The sequence below is a fragment of the Vanellus vanellus genome, assembly GCF_965231255.1.
Source record: "Vanellus vanellus genome assembly, chromosome: 3".
NCBI classification, from domain to species: Eukaryota; Metazoa; Chordata; class Aves; order Charadriiformes; family Charadriidae; genus Vanellus; species Vanellus vanellus.
Genome location: NC_138907.1, coordinates 87,587,014 through 87,605,232, shown reverse-complemented (window position 1 = coordinate 87,605,232; position 18,219 = coordinate 87,587,014). Strand labels below are relative to the sequence as shown.

General features: G+C 44.6%; 1 protein-coding gene across 1 annotated transcript in view; it reads right to left on the bottom strand.

Moving 5' to 3' along the window:
- MDN1 (midasin AAA ATPase 1) overlaps positions 1-16,587 on the bottom strand; it is a gene marked incomplete at its 5' end in the record, with an annotated part of 107,633 nt that extends 91,046 nt beyond the window's left edge. Inside the window, 5 exons of the mRNA XM_082480739.1 lie at positions 7,088-7,280; positions 7,360-7,467; positions 9,763-9,987; positions 10,620-10,846; positions 16,486-16,587. Coding sequence (XP_082336865.1) covers positions 7,088-7,280; positions 7,360-7,467; positions 9,763-9,987; positions 10,620-10,846; positions 16,486-16,587 — 855 coding nt within the window. The remainder of the gene's footprint in view (positions 1-7,087; positions 7,281-7,359; positions 7,468-9,762; positions 9,988-10,619; positions 10,847-16,485) is intronic.
- Positions 16,588-18,219: the final 1,632 nt, after the last annotated feature.

Below are 18,219 nucleotides of genomic sequence, written 5' to 3'. Positions count from 1 at the left end.
ACAGAACAATTAGGAAAGTGAGTCTGACAACTAGAAGATTTTGGCCTGCAGATCTGTCAACACATATCAAATAAAATAAAGGATTCTAAAGCTGTATTTAATGACAGATATTAAAATAGATTTCATCAAAAACATATTATAGGTGAAACATTTAATAAAGTATATGTACAATTTGTTCCCAAAGGGAGTTCACACTAAGCTGTCAGTACAGACATAGTAACTATTCAATCATAACACATGTCAGTCAAATACAATTTGCAATATGAGTGAAATTAAGTCATCAGAATGGATCTAAATCACAGGACAAATCAAACAGCAGTTAGATTGAGATGATGCAAGTATGAATATTGACTGTTGTATTTACTTCTTTCTGGAAGAGCCAAAGTATAAGATCATTAAACTCAGTGCATGAAAAAAGTGAGGTAAATTCAGTAACATTATTTTATTCAAAATGCAATGAATGTAGTTTATTGAATGGTAATTCATCAACGTCAAATATTTTGACTCTCCTACAGTCACTTATATATCAGTATATGGCACAAAAATTAGTGGGGTTCTGCCAAAACACAGAGAAAAGAAATGAAAGTATATACCACACCAAAATAAGTGTCTTTTATTTAAGTCTGATCTTCTTTTCAGATATAGTTTCATTTACTTCTCTGGTAACAATTCTAGTTTTTAAAAGAGTACCTGCTTTCCCTCACAGTTTGCTCCTACCTCTTCATCAGACCTCCTCAGCTGTTACTGGAACCTCCCCAGCGTAACTGGAACTACACTGTATACCAGATCAGTGAAATACCTGTGGCTATTAAAAAAATAAAAATATGCCTTTTGGGAAGTTGTCTCCTCCCTGTCCTTTCAGCGAATACAGCAAATTCAACTACAGAAGTTGGGGGAGAGGAGAGAATTTGGGAAGAAATTCCTCTTTCCTTGCTTCTGCTATGTGGGAGCTAGTCCGTGGAAAATAGACCGTGTGTATAGCAAATTGTGAAGGACGCCTTAACCTTGAGACTAGATAACAGGAAAGTTGGCAAAAAGAGTGAAACAAGAACAGGATCTCAGCAAGAAAAATAACGCTTGAGCAAGATTGAGCAATATGCTAATGTTAACCAATCATGGGTGAAACAACCCTGCGTGCTTGCCGTATGCACAAAGCGAGACAGCCAATCAAACAATGCGTGATCGCGTGTACAAGATATGAATGACTATATATGTAACCCGAGTGTTAGCAATAAACGGAGATTAGCGGAGATTAATGCTAACATACATCGTATCGGTGTGCTTGCTCCCCTCTACCTGGCCGCAACATTCTGGTGACCCCGACGTGATACAGAAGACGTGATACAGAAGCTGCGCTGCAACTGAGAGAGACCAGGACGGCTAAGCGGACGAGAGAAGGTAGAGATCCCGGCTGCTTGAGAGAGGCAGGAGAAAAAAAAAAGAGAAATGTGGCCACGGCTGACCGGTGAGTCAGGCAGACTACGGTCTGGTTCAGGATGGGATCCGCTGTATCAGCGATAGAAAAGGCTACGATAGACGGGTTGTTAAGCGTAGCAAAGAAAACAGGGCACCAAATACCCCGGCAGGAGCTCACAGACTTCTTGTTTTGGTGCCGGTGCCGTGGACTATTACAAGCCACTGGACAGTTATTTGATCAAGACCAGTGGAGGCACATAGGTGAGGAATTATGGCAAAGTGTACAAGGTGAACAAAAAGGGAGTAAGCAGTTAGCGCGGACTTATCGGCAAGTGCGTCTCATGATAGAACAAGTACATGCTGACGCCGAGGTTGCAGCTGCTTTACAAGACGCACTGAGTAAAGGGAGGGAGCAGGCAGAGAAGGAGGAGGCGGATAATCCTACAGATTGGGGGCCTCTCTCTGATCCTGTTCCCCCAGTGAAACCCTTTCACAATATTGCCGCTCCTGTAACCAAAAAGGGCGAGTTCGACGATCTAATTCCGCCCTGGGACCCTAATGAAAAGGCGCCACCGTATCCTAATACCGAGGGGGCTTCTGCACCTCCGGAAGAGCCGACGCCAATGGAACTTCAGTTGCCCAAGGTGCCAATAGAACCACCACTAGTACCGTTACCCAAAGATGACTGGGATCTGGCGGAACAGTTAGGAGAACAGAAAGATCTCATGACCAAGCTTTTGCAAGAAATACGGAAGTTGGACAAAAAAGGACATGAGAGAAGGAGGGAGGAACTGTATAAGCGGGCAATGGAGGCCATAAAAGAGAGCCTGGAAAATATAGAGAAACAAGTTGATAAAAGAGATCAGCAGGTATGGGGGGGTCGGGAAGGAATAAAACGAGCGATTAAAGCAGGTAGAATGTCGGTAGCAGAAGGTCATAAAGAGCTAAAAAGGATTTTTGGAGCGGCAAACGGCCTGACTGAGGAAGAGAAACGAGAGTTAGAGGAGGAGATGTCCCGGGAGGAACAAGATAAGGGATATATGCCAAGAGATTCTAATTTTGATATGAGTAAACATTGGAGGGGTATTATAACACAGGCTAATTTATCTGGGGAAGTCACCCTTGAGCCCCTTGTGTATGACCCCGTGATAACTACGGCAAATGGCCCTGAGTGGAGAGCGTTAGATTGGCAGTTGGTCTCCAAGCTCCAGCAGAATATTATGGCTTATGGAGCAAATAACTCGGTTGTGCGGAGACAAATGACTGCCTTCCTGAAGTATCAGGATGTAGTTCCAGCAGACATCAGAGTGCTTATGGAGACTTTGTTAGGACCGACCGCCTTTACATTATTTCTTGCAAAATGGCAGGAAAAATTAGAAGAAAAACAATTAGATAATGTTAATTTACCGGATGGGGACCCGCTACGATTTGCTACTCTACAACAACTGATGGGATCTGGCCCGTATAGAGATCCCCAAAGGCAGGCGGCACTGGCCCCAAGAGTGTTAGCTCAAAGTAAGACCGCCGCTCTTGAAGCCTTTTCCGCGTTGCCGCAGATGGGGAAGCCCAGCCCTCCATATATACATATAAAGCAAGAGGAAAATGAACCATTTCTTACCTTTGTTGATAGAATAAGAGAGGCCGTTGATCAGGCCCCTGATATGGATTTTGAGCTAAAAACAACGCTGGTAAAGGAAGTAGCAGCTCAGAATGCGAATGGCACTTGTAAACGTTTGCTCGCTACACTGTGTCCAGGGTCCTCCCTCATACAAATGGTAGAAATTTGTTCTCGAGCTCCCTGGGAAGAGGAGAAGCAAAAGGCGAGCATCCATGCCACCGCCTTAGCCGCTGCACTAAAGCAAGGGGGGTTGGGAAAGGGAGATCATGGACCAGGAGTGTGCTTTCAACGTGGGGAAAATGGGTCATCTGAAACGTTTTTGCCCAATACGCCCCTCTAACAATTCGTCTTCTCCTTCTGTGTTCTCGGGAACATGCAATCGCTGTGAAAAATTCGGCCACCGGGCCGCTGAGTGTCGCTCGCGATTTAAAAAGGATGGTACTCCATTGCCGGGAAACCAGAACAGCTGCGGATCGGGCACGGCTCAGAAATACCTGACAAACAGGAGATACGCCACGGTTGCCTCAACGAGCTTGCCGCAGCCACCGCTGGAAGCGCAGGAGTCGATTTGGCCGTGGCAAGAACCATAACTATTACTACAGGAGAGGTAACCCTAATAGACTCCACGGCAACAGGACCATTGGGGATGGGGTTAAGTGCCTTGCTTATAGGACGTTCGTCAGCAAGTAGAGCGGGAATTTTTGTATTACCAGGTCTTACTGATGCCGATTATACGGGAATAATTAAGATAATGGTTAAAGTATTTGCTCCTCCTGCAACCATTACCCAAGGAAGCAGAATAGCGCAGCTTGTCCCATTTAAATCGAGAGTGCCCGTCACAAAACAAGCAATTCGAGGGGCAGGCACCTTTGGTAGTTCAGGACAAACTGCGGGACCTTTGGTCCTCTTTACCACCAAAATTGGGGTAGAAAGACCTCAGCGACAGGTGAGAATAACCCTTGAGGGTGAACCAATGACAAGGACAGAAATCAAAATGATGTTAGACACAGGATCCGATGTTACAATTGTCCCTGCTTCAGCATGGCCAGAGCATTGGCCCCTGACCAAGTCTGCTACCGTGGTTAGTGGTATAGGAGGAGCATCAATTACAATGCAAAGTACCCTTTTTTGTTGTATTGAAGATAAACAAGAAAGGAGGGTAAAGCCCTATGTCATGCACACACCCCTGTGGATTTTATGTCGTGATGTGATGTCCCAATGGGGGATTGCGTTGCAAACTTCGGGTTTCTGATAGCTGCCATTGAGGGGCAGAGGCTGCTCACGGTAAAACTGCAATGGGAATCAGATGTACCGGTGTGGGTATCTCAGTGGCCGCTGACTGAAGACAAGTTAGAGCCTCTGCAGCAATTAGTTGAGGAACAATTGAAATTAGGACATATTAAGCCATCATTCAGTGAGTGGAATACCCCTATTTTTGTTATAAAAAAGAAATCAGGAAAATGGAAGCTCTTGCATGACCTCAGAGCGGTAAACGCAATAATGAAACCTATGGGGGCGTTACAACCAGGCCTGCCTTCTCCAGTCGCATTACCAAAACATTGGCACTTACTGATTGTAGACTTGAAAGATTGTTTTTTCTCTATTCCCCTGCATCCCTCAGATACTGAACGTTTTGCTTTTAGTGTGCCACAGAAAGACACCTGTCGCCCTACACTCAGGTATGAATGGACCGTACTTCCACAAGGTATGCGCAACAGCCCTACAATATGCCAATGGTATGTAAATCTAGCCATAACCAAGTGGAAGTCCAAGTATTGTGACGTAATAGTATACCACTATATGGACGATATCCTGTTAGCCAGAGAACAGGAAATTTCAGAGGATATGGAGAATCATTTACTGAAATGTCTAGCCGAATATGGCCTACAGATAGCTCATGAGAAGATACAGAAAAATAGCCCTTGGTTATATTTAGGAATGACTGTCACAGAAACACGCATTAGGCCAGGAAAGCTGAGACTTCACACAGAAGTTAGAACAGTTAATGACCTACAAAAACTGGCTCTGTAAAAGTTGACGCATGCGTAATGTTTAATCATTCTAGTAAAGAATCAGGACCAATGAACCACACCACTATAGTAAACTCCAGTTTACCTATATATCGAAATAGCACCATCTGGTGCAATTATACATCACCAAACATTTCAGTATCTACAAACAACCCTCTCGCACTGCCGGTGGGATACTTTTTGATCTGTGGGGACCGAGCTTGGTCTGGTATACCATCCAGGTTAAAAGGAGGTCCATGTACCTTAGGACGACTCTCATTACTCACCCCTAATATCTCGATGATCTTGAACATGAGTCATCACCATCACCGAAGTAAAAGATTTGTGCATGCATTTAATAGCGGCTGTAAAGATAATGTACAGTTTTGGTCCCCTGAGAAAATCATAGCAGCATCCTTTTTTGTCCCCGGCGTAGCGGCTGCAAGTGCTCATGCTACACTAAACAAACTAGGATGTTGGTTAGCCAAGCAAACAAATGCCACTTCACTGGCACTTTCTAGTCTTTTATTAGACGTTGATTCTATTCGTCACGCTACGCTGCAGAATAGAGCTGCTATTGATTTTCTCTTACTCGCTCAAGGACATGGTTGTGATGAATTTGAAGGAATGTGTTGTATGAATCTTTCTGATCATTCACACTCTATTCATGCCCAATTAGAAGAACTACACAGACTGACCGGAAATTTGGATGGATGGTTGCAATCACTGGGACTTGGGGGATGGATCAAAAGTCTTATCATGATGTTTACTGGACCCCTATTGATTTTGTTAATCATTTGTATGTTTGGACCCTGTTTGATTTGATGTCTGATGCAACGTCAGGAACAGATATCAGATGCCCTAATTGAAAAAAGAGGGGGAGATGTGGGAGCTAGTCCTTGGAAAATAGACCGTGTGTATAGCAAATTGTGAAGGACGCCTTAACCTTGAGACTAGATAACAGGAAAGTTGGCAAAAAGAGTGAAACAAGAACAGGATGTCAGCAAGAAAAATAACGCTTGAGCAAGATTGAGCAATATGCTAATGTTAACCAATCATGGGTGAAACAACCCTGCATGCTTGCCGCATGCACAAAGCAAGACAGCCAATCAAACAATGCGTGATCGCGTGTACAAGATATGAATGACTATATATGTAACCCGAGTGTTAGCAATAAACAGAGATTAGCGGAGATTAATGCTAACATACATCGTATCGGTGTGCTTGCTCCCCTCTACCTGGCCGCAACACTGCTACTCAAGAAATTCTGGACATTGGTAGTCTTCATTCATTTCTTTGTCCTTCATTTGTAGATCAGTGTTGCAAAATGAAACAGAAACACTCAGCTAAGGGCTAAAAACTGTACCTAAATGAGAAAAACAGTCAAGAACACTGGCTGCCGCTACAAAGAACCACCTGAACAGTTCAAGATGAACAGAAAAAAGGTTAAATACTGGTAGCTCAAAAATGTTTATGCCTTCGATGGACTTCCTGAAACTATAAGGTACTACATTATGCATTACACTTCACAAAGTTCTTGCTCACTTCCTCTCCCCTTTTTCTGCCTTCTAGAAGAGTAAGTAGCAGCCTTGGTTTTTTTTGTTTTAAGAGAAGAACTAAGAATATGTTTGGAGAAAGGCTGTTTATCAGATGTCCGCATAGCACAAAAAACTACTTCATGCAGGCAAAAGCAACTGTAGGAGATCCTGGCTTTGCTCAGCTATGGAATATTACCCTAACTCATACTGGAGATACTATGTAAGGCTGTATAATTTTTTGCAGTATTTTGGTAAGAACAGCTACATGAAGATAAAATGAACAGCACTATTAGGCCTTCATTGCTTCATTCCACTGCAGAGCTTCTTTGCTGTGTCTATATTATGCAACACTACCCTACAACACACATCAAGAAAGCTGAAGATACACACATTACCCATAGTATCTCAATACCATTTAAGCAGGAAATAAAGTTGACCACATCTACAGATTCTTAAAAAATAAATTTTTTTTTAAAAAGGTACAGACTTAACCCTGGGTTACCTACCTGCTCTTCAGAAACAAGCTGTAATCTAGGTAGCACAATACCACACACAGCTACTACATTTGCAGAGAGGTCGCCTGATACAATATGTCCTTGTGTATATTGCAGTTCTTCCTCCTTTTGCCAAAATGAGGAGTCCGGATTGGCCAAAACAAGGGCTTGTTCCACATTCTGCAGCTGAGATTCTTCTAGTAACCTGTGAAATCCATATTTATTAGCTCAACTGAAAGCCATCAACAAAAACAAATAGTGTTGAAGATTTTAGAAGTTCTTACTTTAGTCTGAAATGTATCAGCTCCTCAGAATTGAATATCTTCTTCAGGAAAGATAATTTATGCTCATCATTCATGCACGTAACCAGAGCAAGACAGTTTGAAGTATACCTAAAAATTATAACATGTCATAACATAGTCTTAAGAAATTTAGTTTGACAACTGTCAATTGCAAACCAAAATATGAAGTTCGCAAAAACATGCAGAAAACCTTCTTCATAGAAATTATTTTAGTGCTATACTTAACATTCTTTAAGATTAGAGAAATATCTCAGAACTGAGAAAAGCAATTCTATCATGGCACAGTTTATCATTTATACACCAACTAGCTTACCTTTCTGTGAAGGACTGAATGATCAAGAAATATAGCAAGGGAGAGCACTTTCCCAAATAAATGAAGGTAAACATATAAGACAATGAAAATCAGCTTTTCTTTGCCTGTTTTTTGCTTCTCCTCCTCCCTTTCAAAATTGCTTTTTATTTCATGCTATTTCTAAAATAACCCTAACACAACCAACTCGAGACTCATTGCCAAAAGAAGCCAACAACTCCCAAGTCTTGACTTGATTACTACATAAAGCTGTCTTGCAACAAAAGGACATTTAATACAAGTCATAAAACATTTTCCAGTTATTATACCACTGCTTTTAACTTAGAAGAACAAAGCTTTCAATGAACTGGGGGGGTGGGGGGAGAGCTGGGAGGAGTTACCAGAAGATTGGTTCAGGACACAATTTAAAAGTCAGCTCATTCACTTACTTAAGATTATTAGCTGAACACCAAATAAACCAAATCCAGTAAATGAATTAGAAATTCTATTTCTTTTTTCTAAGACTATCTAAGTGTATGTCATCCTGAAGAGCTTCATAAATGGCTGACAGATTTGACAACACTCTTGTCCCGGCCCTTCCTAAATTATACACCTTATTTTAAAATTATGCGTTACTAACACAAATCTGAATTTATCTTTAAAAAAAAATAAGACTATTAAAGACCTTTTCCTTAAAATAATAAAAGGCACTATCAATACTACTACTTGCATAAATAAGGTAGATCATATGACTAGGTTGAAGCCCTGCAGGCAGACACCTAACATAAACCACCTGACCCAAAACTATGTGCAAAGTCTGCAACAAGGCCAGTTAGGAAGCATAGCTTAAATAAGCCAAACTTTACAGTGACCGAGATGTCTATATACAAACAATAGAAAAAACCCAACTAATTAATAGTGTATCAATGCAGAATAGTAAAATATATCATTGTAATGTAAGTTGCAGTGAGAGTAGATTAATCTCTACTTCTTTCTAGGATAACATGCTAGAATGCATGCAGTACACCAACAGGCTTACAGTAGAGGTGAAGCGATAAATTCACCATCTCCCCTTACTCCAACTTGGGTAAACTAAAGTTATTTGAAAAGATCCTCCAGACCGTAGCTTTATGCATGACTAAGAGCTAGCCTAAGTTTCACTCTGTGATTGATCACTACAGCTTTCAAAAGATCAGGTAAGAAGAACAGGTACAGATCATAGAATCATAGAATGGTTTAGGTTGGAAAGGACCTTGAAGATCAGCGAGTTCCAACCCCCCTGCCATACGCAGGGACACCTCCCACTAGACCACATTGCCCAAGGCCACGTCCAGCCTGGCCTTGAACACCTCCAGGGATGGGGCCTCAACAACCTCTCTGGGCAACCTGTTCCAGTGCCTTACCACCCTCAAAGTGAAAAACTTCTTCCTAATGTTCAATCTGAACCTGCCCTCTTCTAGTTTAAAGCCATTCCCCCTCGTCCCTCCACTACATGCCCTAGTAAAAAGTCCTTCCCCAGCTCTCCCGGCCCCCTTCAGATACTGGAAGGCCGCAATAAGATCTCCCCAGAGGCTTCTCTTCTCCAGGCTCAACAGCCCCAACTCTTTCAGCCTCTCCTCACAGGGGAGGTGCTCCAGCCCTCAGATCATCCTCGTGGCTCTCCTCTGGACACGCTCCAGCAGGTCCACGTCCTTCTTATGTTGGGGACTCCAGAGCTGGATGCAGTACTCCAGGTGAGGTCTCACGAGAGTGGAGTAGAGGGGCAGAATCACCTCCTTTGACCTGCTGACCACACTTCTTTTGATGCAGCCCAGGATACGGTTGGCCTTCTGGGCTGCAATCGCACACTTCTGGCTCATGTGAGCTTCTTGTCAATCAGCACCCCCAGGTCCTTCTCCTCAGGGCTGCTATCCAGCCATTTCCCGTCGAGGCTGCATTTGTGCTTGGGATTGCCCCGACCCAGGAGCAATACCGTCAGTACAGATTTTTCTGGTATTATTTGAAGATTCTTTTCTACTTGCATGTGAACATTGTTAAATACAATTCAAGATACAGATACATCTTTTCAATGAAGAAGATCTAGGGGGTTAACTTACCAACGAACTAAAGTGTCATGACTCCTTAGAAGTGGAATACACACACTCCAGTCCCATAATTCCCGGAAAACTGATTGCTCCTTTTGTAAAAATCTATAGGCTGCCTCCATGAGGTCCCGTAACTTCATTCGTCTGCGCCCATATCGGACTGTGTTTGCATCTGAGCTCTCCAGGAAAAGCCGCTGGAAAACTGGTGACATATTCTTAAAGTATCTTAGAGCAAATCTTGAGAATAAAGAGAGAGAGAGAGAGAGAGAGAGAGAGAGAGAGAGAAAGAGATGGAACACAGACATCTAAGCCAGAAGAAAGGAAAATAGCCACTAATAAAAACATCAGGACAGAGGTCCTGAAACAGCAATTGACGGTATACTGAGAAATAAGACCACACTTGGGAAAGACAACCACTTCAGCAACCAGCTGACAACAGATATTTTACCTTATTAGAAATCAATACTTAATTATCAAGGGCAAACAGTACTGCCTTTGGTGAAGTCTCTTTGATTGCTCTTGTTTACTCAAAAAGTAATACTGATTCCTACTTATGTAACTTTATATTCTACTGGCCTACAAGTCTACTCTTAAATGCAGAGATTTTGGTTGTGAGCAATTTTCATGCCGGCTGTTTTGCTTTTCTTTTGATCATTAAGACAAAAATCACATTAGATCTTAGGACACAATTTCATTTAAATAAGCTGTGTTTAAGATTCATGTTTTCTAAATCATTCTTTCAATTCAAAATACTTTGTTATTGTGGGAGACAATCCAAACTGTAATACCACCTCTCATCACCAGTGAAGACTGACAAGCATATACTCCCAAAGTTCAAACATTCCACAAAAAGACATTATACTACTCACGGCAAAACGTCAGGGTGGTCAGCAACCAGCTTGCTCATTGCTACACACAGCCTTTCATGCCGATCATGGTTGATTTGGCCACCTGCTTTAATGGCTTCTGCATTTCTTTCCAACAAATCCAACAAGATTGGCCGAACTTGACAGCCAATCAATAAAGTACATTCTTTATCCAGTAATAATTGCGCTAGGGTATCAAGGATGCATTGCCGATCTTGCTGAGTCCAAATCTAGAGGAATGGAAAGTAAGAACACGTTAAATGGGAAAAGATTTGGACTTTTAACTTCAGAATTATTCATGCAGGATTCACAGTCAATTTTACAGGAACAAATATTTCAAAAAACAGAAGGGAGTCCAAAATTCTCAATGGAAGTACTTACTTGACACAGCTCTCCATATTTAAAAAAACATTGGGAAACAGAATGAGTGACATGCAGAATCATACCCTGAATAGGAATTACAAAAAAAGTCCCAAAATCCTAAATTATATTTCACAGCTGAAAGATAAAGCAAAAAAAATTTATTTTTTTTTTTAAGAAAAAATTGGGAAAATGTTATAACTACTAATATATCTTTGTTAATAGAATTCCCACTGATCTCAACAGCTCGGTCTCACGAGAGCCACAAAACATTTAAAAATTCAAGTTCTTAAAGAAAGTCTGAGTTGTATCACATTCACTATCTCTTTTCAAAAAAGAAGCATTCCATCAATCATGATCACAGCCTTATTTCCATATTTCTGATAGCAATTATCGTGAGCAATGCTCTTGACAAGAAGCAGCATGTATCTGCAGTTTTGAAGTTGAGATATTTTTCTTACTTTATATAAAAAATGGTCCTTTAGTGCAAACCAAAATACTAGGCTTTAGAACAGATGGAAAACATTCACATCTGCTAGAAAAAAAAAAAAAAACAAAAACAAAAACAAACAACAAACCCCCCCCCCCAATCTTCCTAACTTTGTTACTGAAGAACAACAGCCCATTTCTTGTGTCTTATGCTGAAATTTCTCTAGTCTTTGAGCTCATGTTATTATCCAGTCATGTCTCCACTTCCACAATGTTTAGCATATGTTGCAATATAAACAATTTTGATTTGTAAAAAATTGGGATTATGAGTTTGCACTGCAGCGGTTTTGCTCTTAACTCTGATGCTCCTCTGCTCTCCCCTCCCTTATACTATCAAGACAATTCAAGAAAATCTTCCTTTGCAAACAGTCATAAATACAGCTAGGCAAGGCAGCTTTCCAAACAAAACAAGCACTTATTAAACTCCTACAGAAATATTCTGTGATTTAGGTAGTCTTTCATTTTATCAACATGTGCAGCCAATTTCTGCTTCTCCTAGACTTTTGTTACTCAGGCAAAACCTGCTCCTGGGCCTGCGTATGGAATGCTTTCATTGCCTCAAGATAAATAGACTGCAGAGGTCCTGCAGGTTACTTTTGAAAGGGTGACCTTCTAAGCTTATACTCCTTATATATTCTTCTAGAATACATGCATACTTGTTCAAGTTCCTCGGGTTTCCTTCTGAATTTGAAAAGACATTCATTCCCTAACAGCACGTAAGAAATCAGGGAAACTGCAGCATATACACTACAAACACCAAAACAATCACATTAACAATCACATTAATAATCACAAGCAGTTTCTTAAATGCTTTGTGTTTATTTTTATGAAACATGATATAAGTTTATCTTCCTCTCATCTATCAGAGCAGCATCAGTAATGTGTTTTAAAATGGAACATTCATCACAGAGCAAGCAAGACAGTTCAATATAGGGGATCAGATTTTGAGTGACAAGATGATTGACAAGCTGTTCAAAGGCAGCATGGCTCAAAAGAACTGGAAACAAACTCCATTGTAAAAAATAAAAAGTGCCTTCAGTTTCCAAATCAATTACATCTTTGGCTACCCAAACAAGGCACAACAGGGTGTCTAATTTCTTAAGCAGATCTTTCAATATCAAATAAAAGGAACAATTAACAATAAAATAGTAAATAAACAATGTGACTGTCTCAGTAAAATTCTGTAGTTACATGACTACTGTACAACAAATCCATTCCATCAGCAATTTTGTGAGAGCAAGCAGTTTTTTAATCATTGTGTGTAGTACCCTTAGGACACATAAAACTGTTCAAAAATCACAGTGGCAACATTCTACAAGGAGACCATCTGATTTCAGAGCTTTTCACAGTCTAAATTAAAAATTTTATGGAAAAGAATACTGTCAGAGGGATTTTTTAAGTAAAGGTGGCTTTGTGAAATGCCCAACTTTGTCAATCAGTAGCAAAGGACAGCTGATCTGAAAGTGTTTAATTCTAGTGTTCAAGTCTGGGATAGTAAATCTGCACCCAAGGTTCCAAACAGTTGCCTTAAGAAAGCATCATAAAAAACTGTCCGTCCAAATATAAAAATATATACACACATGGTGTATTATTAATGAAAGAGACATTAAATAGAAGCACAGCTAGGAGTGAGACCTGAAGTCAAACATGATCTTAGTTGCTTCTCTAGCAGCCTGTTGCACATCACCTTCCCAACCTGCACAGTACATTCACACAGTGCACACAAGGTAAAGAAATCTTTGTTAAGAACTGGCTTAATTACTAAGAGAAAGGATCACAGGAACAATCTGGGCCCACATAAAAGCCACATTTCTGATCATGGCTCCCAGGTGTTTCCACAGAATGTTACACCATACATAGATTTAACCATGGGATACTTCTAAAGGGTAGGAGGGCATAAGAGCCACACGTGGGAAATCCTTCTTCCCCTCCAATGCAAGAACACATCTTCTTGGCTCCATTCCCTCTCACACAGCATAAATGTGCAGCAATCAATTTGGCAAGATGATCCAAATTAATCCTTCTTCCAAAGTCTTCCGCTGGGTGGGAAAGTTGAACGGATTTTCCACGTCAGTACACTCATCAGCGTCAGGATAAGAAAAGCAACAGAAAGGTCTGGCTTGGCCTTGGGAACAGGCAAAAAGAAAACAGTGCTGGACCACTCTTTTTGGCAGCTGTCCAGTTCAGTAAGATAAAGCGAAACATGAGCCTGCACTCTTCCTATAACCCACGTACTTCAAGAAAAAAAAAAAAATGTAAAGAGGCAGGGGGATATACAGTCTCACAAGGAGAACATAACTTCAACTACCTGCAGAACAAGCTAGAACATCCTACATCTGCCCCAGCACACCATATTTGACAGAGCTGAACAGACCACTCCTTCAAGGATAGCGAGAAAGTTCTCTTTGACTTTGTATCAGTGTATTTATTAACATATTGTCTTCCAAAATTTACAGCTCTTCAAAAACTAGAAGCAGAGGGATATGAGAATACACTCCAGGATGGAAGCAAAAGTGCAACATACCTTCCCTTATTTATAATGGTACATGAGGTAAAGCCTAATTAATCTTTCAAATAAAAAGCTGAAGTCATAGTTTAGGGAAAAAAACAGTCTGCCTTAGTTGTCAGGACACTTTTCTGACAGCCAATGAGTAGCTGGGTGAATTTGGGACAGCTAGGTCACCTCCTTTTTCCTATGTTTTTCAAAAAAAAAAAGGAATAAAGGCACTTTCCAACATCAAACACTAAGAGTGAAGGGCTATAAATAAGAGCTTGGAGATATTATCAAAACAATTTTCATTCCTACATAGAAAAATGAAAGGCAAAACAAAACACACCAAGCTAAAACAGCAACAGAATAGAACAGAAGATCCAGAATGGCATCCTCAAGATCTCCAGTTCACTTAAGATGGTTCCACAGACTAAATAGAGGAAATATCCAAAAGGGTCAGGTTTTTTGATTTATATCTTTCCATATATGCAGAGTGGTGGATGTGAAGGGCAGAAACAAATAAGGACATTTTTGCACTAAAGTTCCATTCCAACTAGCATTTTAACCTTCACATTAACAAACTTCTCTACTGAAACTACACCATCACATGGAGCTGAAATACACACATTTGCACAAAATCTGCATTTGGAATTCTACACAGGAAGACATTATTTGCTTAAATTATCCAAAAAATAGAAAGGCAGGAAACAAAGACTGTTTTAGAGAGCTTTTCATCCCATTCTCTTCATTAAGAACACATAAATTTGCTGTACCTTTGCAGAGTTAATGGTATACAAATACTTTACAGAAAAGGTTCTATTTCCATTACATAATGATGCACAGGGAACAAGATCTTCCATCACCACATAAATGGTGCCTTACTATGAATCTCAAAGGACTGTTCCTTACTTAGCAGTTGTGGGCAAGTTCCATTCCATTATGGAATACTGAAGAAGTAAATCACCAGAAAGACACAGTGAAACTGCGGAGCAAAGAGAGCTCTAGATTTCCAGAATGCATGCTTCCTAAGTTACATACAAAGCAACTCATAGGAAATCAGGTACAATGACTGGAGCCAGTGGTTGTTTAGTGGCAAGATAAGCCTTACATACTCCTAGCTCTATAGCTTCCAAACTTGGAAATGGCAATTTGGTTTTCAAAAGCACGTGTCATTATTCATTAACGTGCTGCTCCAGGCTCTCTGTATATGATATAATTTCCATGTAGCAAGACTTCTAAACCTGAAGTATATCTCGAAAGAGCTGCCAGAAAGGGAATGGCACAGTCTCTTTCCCAGTCTCAGATCTCAGTGACTCACTTCTGGTTTGCCACTCCATCTGTCTGCTACATCATGTATCCGCATCATCCCCATCTCTATTTCTCAGCTGTTTCTTTCTCTTGAATAACAGCTCTTTGTCACTGCATCCCACCAATTAGCATCAACTCTCCAACACAGGAATATATATTCATTTCAATTACAATTTAATCCGATGATTTGTAGTGACAGAAGAAAAAGCCATCTGTCTACCAACAGAGAATCCTGACTATTGGTACTGAAAACCTTCCCCGACCATAACTAAGAGATAGTAACTCTGACTGAAAGCAGATGTTCTGGAAAAATATGATGATTTAGAGTTTCTATTTTCAAACACATGGGTCATTTCCTTGACACTCAAACAGAAATATGGATTTTGAGCCCCAAAGTGTGGACACAACTGAGGGACTTCAAAAGCTCTACCATGAGAAGTATTAATAGTATAACATCTGATGTGTTGATGTCCTGTTACTACATGCCTTCGAGTATTTTCGAGACAGAAATGAGCTAGACCTCAACTCTCCTAGAAGGCAGGTATGCTTTTCACAGTTAAGGCAGCCAAAGCATAAAACCAGTGAACGTAGGAACATGTTTCCTGCGTCACTGTGATTTAAAAAAAAAAAAAAAAGAAGAAGCAAACGCTAGAAAACTCAGTCCTCCGTCTTTTTACCCTGCATGCTGTTTTAAGGCTATTCAAGAATTAAGACTATTCAAGAAGACTCGCAGATAGCTTCAGGGTAACATGCTGCAGCTAAGGAACTAGATACTGCCTCGGTGCTCGCTAACTACATGGCATCTCTCACTGTGAATGCTTTCTGAGTCACCTTAAGGGAAACAGGAGATACCGAAGATTTCAACTACGGAGCAAAATGCCCCCTCAGGAAGCGCAACAGGAGGGGTACCAGGGGACAGGAGAGGACCTGCCTCACAGGGCTCCCCTCGCACGACCCCGAAAGGGGCGGGGAGGGGAAGAAACCGCAACAAGCACAGACGGACAGAGCCAAGAGTTGCTCCCGCAGAGCAGGAGGACGAGGGGGCGGGAGGGGCGACCAGCAGACAAAGCTGCCGGGAGGAGATGGCGGCGCGGGGAGAGGCAGCGCGGTGCGTCCCCTTCCCTCCTCGGCAGACCCTGTCAGACCCGGCCGGAGGGAGGGAGGGAGGGAGGGAGGGAGGGAGGGCAGCCGGGGGCCGCCGCCGACCGCCGCGCCGCTCACCTGCTTCGCCAGGAACCTGCTCAGCTCCGCGCTGCTCTTCTCGTTCCTGCGCGCCACCAGCTGCAGCGGCTCCACCAGGCGGAACCGCAGGTCGGCCGCCATCCGGAGCGGAGCGCGGGCAGCGCCTGAGGAGAGCGGGGGGGGAGGGGGGGATGGGGGACAGGGGGGAGCGGGGCCACGCGCCCAGCGGACTGCAGCACGGACCGCGCGACACGTGGGGTGCGGGACGGACGCGCGGCGCGGCACCAGCTTCCGCTTCGCCGGCGGCGTCACCCGCCCGCGACGTCGCAGAGCAAAGGGAAGCGCGGCCTGCCTCCCGCCCGGCCCCGCCTCTCACGTGACGAGGTCCCCGCTAAACTACAGCTCCCAGCATGCACCGCGCGAGGCCCGCACAGGCATCCGCCAACTGGGGCGGCCGATGCATCCCGGGAGGTGTAGTCTTCCAGGGCCCGCCCCCTCGGCGGGGGATGGCTCCGCTCGGGAGCAGCGCCGATTTCTCCCCGCGCTGGCAGCTGCGGGGGACTGCCTGCGCCGCGTCCTCGCCCTGTTCGCCCCTTCCCACGGAGGTAACTGCCATTGTCGCGACGGGACTTGTACAGCGGGGCTTGCTCAAGGGCCACCAGCCGGGGCGCTGGCCCCGAAGCCTTTCACATCTGGGTCACGGCGTACCGATCGAAGGCGACGGTGAGCGCGGGCGGTGACTAACCCAAACAGGTGGTTCAGGCTCGGTAGGAAGGAGGCCGGCATTACGTTAGTACCTCCACGTCACCTTCCCCAACTGCCCTCGCCGGCCGCAGCCGCCTCACCCAGCCCCAGCGCCCATCCAGCGGCACTGACCATGTTCCCAGCGGGGTTTGGCAGCGGCCTCGCCGGCAGCAGGAGCCGGACTTAACCCTCGGGTTTCCCGGGAGAGCCGCCGGAGCTGCCTCACGCCCACCCCACTGCAGCAGCGGGGCACGGCCCCTCCGTGCCCAACTCGCACCAGGTGAGCCAGCGTGCCGCGCCTGCTGCCTCTCGCGGCCGCTCCTCTCCCCTTCCTCCCCCACCACAGCCTTTACAGGAGGGCTGGGCGCCGGCGGGAGGAGCCCCGCTCGTCCCGCCCGCAGCTGCAGGGGCAGCGCGGCTTCCCGCCATCGGGGCCGAGGGGCTGAGGCAGGGGCTGGACCGGGCTGGGGGCGCGCGGCCGGGAAGGGGGGGGGGCGGGGCGGTGGCGGAGGCGGAGGGGCGGGGCGCGGCCCGGCCCGGCCCGGCCCGGCCGTCTCGCGCTGCTCGCTTTGGCGCCAACTGCTTCAGGCCGGGGGGGCGGGCTTTGCCGACGTTGCGGCCGGGGACGCGCCGTGCGTCCGCGGCCATTGGCTGCCGCCGCCAGGAGCCCCGCCCCCCTCGGCGCCCGGCCTGCGGGACCAGTGGCGGCGGCGGCGGCAGCGGCGGCAGCGACCTGCGGGGTGTCGCGGGCCGCGGCGCGGTGGCTGGCCGGTGGGTGAGGGCCGCAGGCTGTGCTGGCCTACCGAGCGGGGCCTTCCTCCTCCCGTCCCTTCGCCTCCTCCGCTGGCTCGGCGCCATATCGCCCCGTGCGGGTGCCGCTCCCCTCCCCCACCACCCCTTACGCGGGTCCCGCCGCCCGGCCCCGGCCTTGCCCGCCCCTGGGGCTCACCCGGCACCCGGCCTGCTGGCGGCTGTGGGGCGCGGAGTGCCACCTGTGAGGCGCAGCTGGGGTGCTGCTCCCAGGCCGCC